The sequence below is a fragment of the Helobdella robusta genome (genome assembly GCF_000326865.2).
Source record: "Helobdella robusta unplaced genomic scaffold HELROscaffold_19, whole genome shotgun sequence".
In the NCBI taxonomy this organism is placed as follows: Eukaryota; Metazoa; Annelida; class Clitellata; order Rhynchobdellida; family Glossiphoniidae; genus Helobdella; species Helobdella robusta.
The window spans coordinates 77,145-85,671 of NW_008704034.1; the positions used below are offsets into that span (position 1 = coordinate 77,145).

At 31.0% G+C, this 8,527-nt stretch overlaps 1 protein-coding gene across 1 annotated transcript; it reads right to left on the minus strand.

Moving 5' to 3' along the window:
• Positions 1–473: 473 nt before the first annotated feature.
• On the minus strand, positions 474–7,978 carry HELRODRAFT_191187 (hypothetical protein; the record flags this gene model as incomplete). The annotated part of the gene is made up of 14 exons (XM_009016612.1): positions 474–2,451; positions 2,577–2,677; positions 2,825–2,916; positions 3,212–3,305; positions 3,584–3,740; positions 3,803–3,953; positions 4,112–4,388; positions 4,671–4,749; positions 5,142–5,458; positions 5,545–5,693; positions 6,283–6,399; positions 6,782–6,902; positions 7,404–7,554; positions 7,957–7,978. 14 exons carry the CDS (start codon positions 7,976–7,978, stop codon positions 1,679–1,681), a joined length of 2,601 nt encoding a protein of 866 aa, XP_009014860.1. The 3' UTR covers positions 474–1,678.
• Between the last annotated feature and the right edge of the window lie 549 nt (positions 7,979–8,527).

The following is an 8,527-nucleotide window of genomic DNA, read 5'->3' on the forward strand; positions in this document are numbered from 1 at the left end:
AACTCCTGTAAACTCCTGTATCACATATCAAGTTTATCATACTGAATGTTGTCTACGGACGAGTTTCCAAAAGTGGTGGGCCCACAGGAAGGGGTGGAGTTTCATTTAAAAAGGGGGCTATTTGAAATATACAGGAATATGAATTATAAGTAACCGTCAAGAAAATTTAAATAACTGACAAGGGAATGCTAAGTGATCCAATGGAAACTAATAATCTACAAAACTGCTTTATGAGTGCGTTTTCTCAGCGAAAGAAACTAATTCCAAACAAAAATTTTTGTTACAATATCCATTTTACTAGCTACAAAGCCCAGTAAATTACGTTTCACCACAGTACGATGCTATTTTCACGTTAAAAATAAGATACAGGCTACATCTACCTAACTAATAACTTTTAGAATCATCCAAACTTTTTTTAGTGTTTTGAAGGCAGGGCGCGAAAATATATAAGAACTGGGAAACGCTGCTGTAGTGTCGAATAATTCATAACAAATGACAAGATGAAATGACATCAACAAGAGAGCATTACCTTAAAAGAGTTTAGTTTTATATAAATTTTTTTTTGCGAATAAAACTTTTTTGAATTTGAATGTGTCTCAATGTTTCAACCTGTTTAAGTTTGTACAACTTATAAAATCATATGTCGATTGATTAGGCGAACAAATTAGACCAAAAAAATGTTACTTTATCTTGGAACTACTGAAACAAACAAGATGAAACAAACGAAATATAAAATAAAATGTAGAAATTCAAATTTTCAAAAAAGTTATGAAGCACGATATTATCGTACTTCTTAATTACACAAAAAATAGAGAACAATAAAATAAAATAGAGCGAAAGAGCAAAACAATCATGTTAGAAAATGATAAATGTAACAATTTTAAAAGACTGTAACAATAACCAAAAATCGAATATATAAAAATGAAAAGAAACAAAAATGACTATTTGAACGCTTAAATAACTTCCTAGGGCGACTACTTGATCATCTGGAAAAATAACACCAAGAGTCATAAATGGAACAACTAATAAAACTGCTCAAACAAAAATTTCATTCTGTCACAAAAATCCGAAAATTTATAAAATCCGGTCAGTCGAGTTGGCCTGCAATGATTGATGCGGTTCTTGATGTGTAGGTACCTAAGCGTGTTACATACCTTGTGGAGCAGTTGTGAGTATGGGGCGATATAAACGATGCTCTGTGTCGGTCAAAGTTGTCTAAAAAAGATATGAACTGTTTTTGAACTAAATATGAAAAATTATAAATCAGCGTCAAGTCCGAACTACCGATTTTGCCCTACTTATTTAGCAAAATAACCGCCAATCAATAAGTTTGAATCAATCAGTAGGCCTATACTTGGCCGAATAACAATTATACAATAATGAATCAATGACATAAAAATAAATGACTGATTGGATGAATGAATGAATGTATACATGAATGAATTAAATTTTAATACTTTGCGAAAAACTTAAGAGTGGGAGGTGATAATAAGCATGAGCACAAAATATTAATTATCATTATTATTCTACTGCAAACAGTTCACTACACACGAACATTCAAAAATAACGTACAAGGTTGACGAAATAAAATATAATGCAAGGAATGTTTTTAATGACTATGAACTGGAAGATCAGTGTAAATATATTTCAGTAATTAATGCGTCATATTAATTCAGACTCAGACCCAGGAATTAGATGGAAGAAAATTTTTTACTTTTCTCATTTTATCAGATGAGGCATCTAATAAAAACTGAGACGACAGAGAAGACAAATCCGGCTGCAACGATGACGTCACTACCGCCACTGTGGAATAAGAAGATGATGATGATGACGATGGTGGTGCTGCAAGTGACCTGGATAATGATGCTGAAAAATTTTCAAAATCAGGCAGTAAACATGAATCATTGAATGTTTGCTTAGATGGTGGGAAAATGCCTAAGCCATTGTTTAAATCAAATGGTAAACTTTTGTCACGTTCATTTGTTGCAGTAGAAGCTGTTGGAGGTAATCGTGTTGCCGACGATGATTGAGATTTGTTATCGCATGTAATGTTCTTATTTGAAACATTCCTCTCGGGACAAAGTGATTTCGTAATCGCTACAGATGACGACAACGATGACAAATTATTATTATTCGTTTTAGGAAGAAATGACAGAGATGAGGATGATGCTAATGACAGTGCCAGCATAGATGACGACAACGACGAAGACAACGATGACGGCGATGAGGAATGATGGGGCACTGTCGATAAAAATGACGATGGTGTTATTTTTGAGGCCATGACAGGATAATGATGAGAGGATGTTGTTATGCTGACATCGTTTGGTTTTGTTGACTGCTGGTGGTGGTGCGAGTGACTTTGGGGAGGGGCGTGTTTATATAAACAGGCCTGATGACGATCCTCTTTGAAAGTTGAATTGGTCTGACACGATAACCTAGTTTTTTTCTCTTCTGAAATACAACAAAAATAGTGATTCAACAAAAGTGTTCTTATATCTATGTAAACTTGACAAAAAACTCGTTCATTACAATCACGGTTATCATTTTATTACTATCAATAACTGAAAGACACAGACCATCTTGTTGAAGAGAATGACAGTTTGAATGATCAGAAAATCTGACTCTTTTCATCTTCAGCGAACAATCAGAATAACTCATTGGAGCAGTTGTGTAACAGCTAGTGACGTTACTTTTTAATGAACATCAAAAATAAATTGATAAACATACTAACAACATACATACGTTAAACATACTGCCTAACGTATCATCAAACTACACAAATCATTGTAATTATTTAAACAAGTGTAATTGAAGCAAGACTTACATTTTTGGCTGAATGAAAAAATCACATTTCCTATACCCATACTTTTTGAATTCAGAATGAAGATCCAGCAATGACCAAAACTTTTTCAAAAGCTACAAATGTACAAACAGTTTTTTACATTATAACATTTTAAAACGTGTTGATTAAACTTTTTTAAGAGCAAATCAATCAATCAATCTTCGTTTTGCGTCCAGAGACCCGGTTCCCAGAGGAAGGACAAGAGCAAACAAGAGAGTTTAAGAGCAAACAAGTTCATATCCTCAATTATCAATCTACACTTCTATCTATAAGCTGAAATTAATACTGAATCAATGGGAGCCAATTATTTCCGTCACCTAGTTAAATTTGATAAAAATTATTTTTTAAAATGAAAATTAGTTGGCTAACAATTGATGCCAAAGTGCTTTTTCCAAAACCAAATAGTTGTGGAGACATGGCAACCATCTGCAGGCTATTCAACCAACCACCAGATATTACACTTCTTTTAAATTTTATGGAAAAAAGTTGTCGACAAATTTAATTTTACAAAATAAATAACAAAAGTTAATAATCAATAACACAAAATCATATAGATAAAAAAATGTGTTGTCCTATCCAAAATTTCCTAATACATTGTTTTCTGTCACGATGTAAATGGTGATTGAAATGAGACGTTACCGTCAAATTATATAAATGATGCTATACATCTTTTAATAACATGAACTGTTGAAATGAATAATTGCTTGTGTGACTTTCAGAATGAAGACCTCCTTCATAAACCTGGTGAGCTGTGCAGTGGGACCCAGGCAATGTACCACGGTTGATTCAAGCACTGACGCCAGTTCAGGTGTGTATGGATCATACAGGTGAGGTATGGCAGGTGAGGTGGGACTCACATTCGGCGGTTTGCTCAACAAATGATCAATTAAGAGCTTTCCTAAAATTTGATCGTAATCTAGACTAGTATGAAAATATTTTTGTATAACGAATCAGACATACCAAAATCGTTTTGAGATGCTTGATCGAATGGCAGCTGTTTCAACAAGCTGGCTGTAGGCAATACGATTCTGTCAGAAAATGAGGTGAGATTTTTGATGAAAAGTTGCAGGTTGCTGTCTTTTCCAACCAAATGCTTTGATTCCAATGAAAACTAAAAACAAATTAATCACAATCAATCAATCAATCAGTCAGCCCTAATTTGTGAATACACAACATAAATATAGACTCTCACAGTTATACGACTCAACATGAAAGTTAATCAATAATAACGTTGCATCATTTTCATGATATTTTTTTTTTAATAGAAACCTCCGAATTATCCAGCATATTTAAAATAATTTCAAGGACAGCCTCACAAATGTTGATGCAGACATCTCCCTCAACGTTCTTATTCTTGTAGTTATTATTATTATTGTCGTTATTGTTATCATCATTGAAATGACTGTTGATGCAGTTGAGGTCGGGATTGTACAAGCAGAGAAGATGAAGCATGATGTGGAGGAGTTCGGAGCTGGTTATTAGCAGGAATACATTGTCGGTCTTGTTGCACTCTTGCTTCATCTCATTCACGTTGGAAAGGCATTCCCTGCAGAGGGATAACGATATGCACGTCGGGGTGAGTGTTTCTTTAGACAAACTCTTAATTTCAAATTTTTTTCAATTCATAAGTCATCACTTTGAGCATGAAATTTTGCGAAGCTAATGTGAAAAAATTTCAAAATAAGATAAGTTTATTAGGGAAATTAGTTTGTCAAGTTAATAAAAAAGCAAGCTTAATTAATTGCAATGAAAAAACCCAACACTATAAAAGAAATATATGAAAAATCTCAATTAAAAAGCGGAAAGTTTTTGAAGGAGACTGACTGACTCTGTTGAGGATTGCTTGAATGTTCTCCTGGCGAACCTGGAAAACATTCCACTTCTAAAACAAACAATTGTCGGACTCTCTTGATTTGTGAGTTATGTTAGTATTGTTAGTAACGTGAAAGCTGTTAGTGTTAATGACATTGATATCATTAACGACGTTATTACCGTTAATACTACACCAAAAATATTGAAATGAGCAAAGCTGATGTCAAATGTTAGATAATAAAAGCTTTAGGGCAAGCATTTATAAATCGAATGTTACGACAATAATAGTAATTTATCAAGCTGATTTAAAAATTATTAAAAACTTTTTTGTTAAAAAGTGTTGGTGACAAAAACAAATAACGGGAAATTTATAACAATATGGAAACGAGCACATACATGCAACTTTAAAATCATCTAAACTAAATTGTGGTCAATAAAAGAACTAATGATCAAAAAAATTTTTTTAATTTTTTCAAAACAAACTAACCCAAAGTTTCTTTCTTAACGACATAAACCGGCTCTGTGGGTTTCCTACCTAAAGAAAAACTTCTTCGGCCGTAAGAAGATGATGATGAGGATGATGATGGCGTCGATGATAACGATGATGACCACTGCATGAAATGTCGATCTTTGTTCATGTTTAGAGTTAAATTCCTCAAAATAATTAAACAGTTCTCTAGTGATTTGCCATCCGTCAGCTCTTTGTGCTTCGAGGACCATGTGACAAATTTCAATATCGAACTCACGACTGTCAACAGCTGATTAAGGTGGGGTCGAGATTTGCGACTAACCGAACTTACATTTCTGAAGAAAAGATTTACAAATAATCTTTTTTTTACGCAATAGACAGTAAAACATGAAATATCATCACAAATTACCACAAACATTACCTAATAATGCCAGTGGCGTGTCTGAAATTAGTGAACTGCAGTTTCAGAACCGGGTTTGTGGCCTGGTTGGATATGCAGCATATCAGAGGCATTATGATGTAGTTGAAGAGAACATGCAAACTTTTCTGTAGGATTTCTTCTTTCAAGTGCTGTCAGGTTGTTACAAAATGTTGTTTTACATGAAATCTTTGTAGGATAGGAGTTGGGTAAATAAATATACATCAATACACTTGTCTTTAAACTTGATTATTAAGTAAAAATGATTTCACAATTTAAAATTTTGAGTTAAGTATGCAATAAGTAAACAAATAAACAAACGAGTAAATAACAAACAAATATACAAACAAACAAATAAAAAAAACAAACAAAAACATACAAGCAAATAAAATGTATTGATCGAATAGCAATAGACCAAATTAAAAACATAATCGTTGAGAATACTGCAATTAATTAACTTAAGTTGAATGTGTGTATGTAACTTATACTCAACAAAATTTTTATCATAAAAAATGTATAACTTAATACAAAGAAAATTGGAACATAAAATGTAGATGTAAAATAAATGTATATAAGCACCAACCACTGGCAACATTAGGTACCAGTTAAGATCACACCACAAATTATGTAGTGCCATTCTTACTGGCCAAACTACTAAATGACCAATGAAGCAAACAAATGAATGGGTGAATGAATGAGTAAATAAGTTAATTAATTAATTAATTGATGAACAGGACAAACCTGACAGGAAGAAAGATTCCAAAGGAGACCAGAGGATAGAGAAGTGATGGATGAATTATTTGTTGTTTTCAATAAATTTATTATTGCATCTACACCTTTCTGCTTAAGTATTTCAATCTGAAATGAATTGAAGAAAAGTTTTTTAAATTATGATGACAAAAAACACGAAAATAAATTGATATTCAATTGTTATTATTCATCATAAAATGTTGATGCAGTAACGTGCAATCCTAACAACTGACCAATCAGCTTGATTATTATTAATTGAACGAAAATAATAAAAATTAATACTTTGAAATGCCAAACTAATTAAACAGTTATGAAGTATAGAGATGCATAAACTATTTTGTACTTGAACTTCATAACACTTATATTATCAATGAAACTAAAAATAACAAAAAATAAATACCTCAACATAAATAATTATAGAACAATGATAATAAAAATGATGATGACAAAATAATGACGAAATAACAAAAATACTTAAAAATACTGATACTTTATTTTTATCATTAGCCTTCCCACAGGAGAGGTTCCTCAAAGCACCCAAGGCATTCCTGACCACATCCACATTTGCACTACTCAGCATCTCAACCAGGGGTTTTACACCATGCAGCTCTCTTAATTAAATTTTATTTTATTAAACATTGAGAAATATTCAAATAAGCAAGTTTTTAGAAAAGTTAAACAAATTAATTAGACAATGACACTGGTAACAAATAAAATTAAAATCAGCAAGGTTCATCTGATAAATTTAATCTCTCTGAGCGGCGAAGGCAGATGCAAAAGGAGAATGAAATTCCCATCAATGCAGGTAGAAACATAGCACTTTGTTAATAAAATGCTGATGGCATGTCTACCAAAATTAATATTTTTCTCCACATCGTTAATTGTACAAACACTGTCAACTTGACTAATTATTATTTTACTTCCAAACGTGCTCACCAGGTTAGTTTCATTTCAAAGTACTTCTATGTGCGTAGGTGCTTAGCTATACTAACAGTGCTAAGCTACGTACAACTTTACTAATTTGAGCTTGCAATTCAAAATGTTAACTGAAAGATATAAAAATCTCAATAAACATAATAAACAACAAAAAAATTAAAAACAACAAAAAACACCTGACAGAAGATTTCACTTGATCATTCTTAAAAGATAAATGTTGCAAATAGGCAGCAGCGTTCGATTTAATGTCGTCATCGGAATTACTGAGATCTAAAATTAATTCACTCAAATCCGGATACCTCCAGAGCTCATTATTTACCATCGGACCTGATTAAAGTTGCCAATGATTGTTTATTTCAAATAAATTTAACTATTGTTATATTGTTTAAACGTTTATTTTTTTATGTTAATAAACACCAGAAAATCAAAATCGTAATTTAACTATTAGTAGACTATACTATTTCAATGGTCATCCAGACAAATTAAAGTTTTACCACCATTCAGACAGATTGAAGTGTTACTACTATTCAAACAAATTGAGGTTTTATTAATAACAAATATAAAGCCATAAAAACTTAATTACTATTACCTATTGCAACTACTAACACACTCAATACTTATTTAATTTTTAACTTTTTTAATTTGATTGAAGAGTAACGTTTAATTATTGGTGAATATAAAATAATTTAAATATTTTAAATAAAAGAAAAAACCAGTGAACTAACTAACCAACATTAAGGTCGGTATCCATGGTGTATTGTATTCTTTATCAGGTGAAGATGATATGTAAATCAGCAAATAAGTAGTTTGTCGTTCGTTTTTTACAATTTTACATTAGTCATTAACAAATGTCTAACTAATCCTAATCCTTTTTAGGAGAAGATAACAAAACATAACCACTGATATAAAAAAATGATAAGTAAACAAAAGTAAACATTTGGATTTAATTAAATTCAACTAATTAATTAATTTAATTTAAACATTTAATTTAATTCAATTTAATTTAGTTAACCTTTTTATTAATAATAAGAAGGTTAGTTAAATTCAATTAAATCAAATGTTTTTAATATTATGTCCTATATTTAATAAATAATAATTCAAAATAATGTAATATTATGTTATTGTTAATAATATTAACAATTTTATTTAGCAACTTTTAAAACCTTTCAATTGTAGTTTATTAGTATTAAAAAATTTTAAAATAGATCAAATATTAATTAATTACCTTACGAATTTTATGTAAAAAAAGTTTCATTTATTTATGCTTTGGGACTAGCATAATACTAATCTACTAATCTAC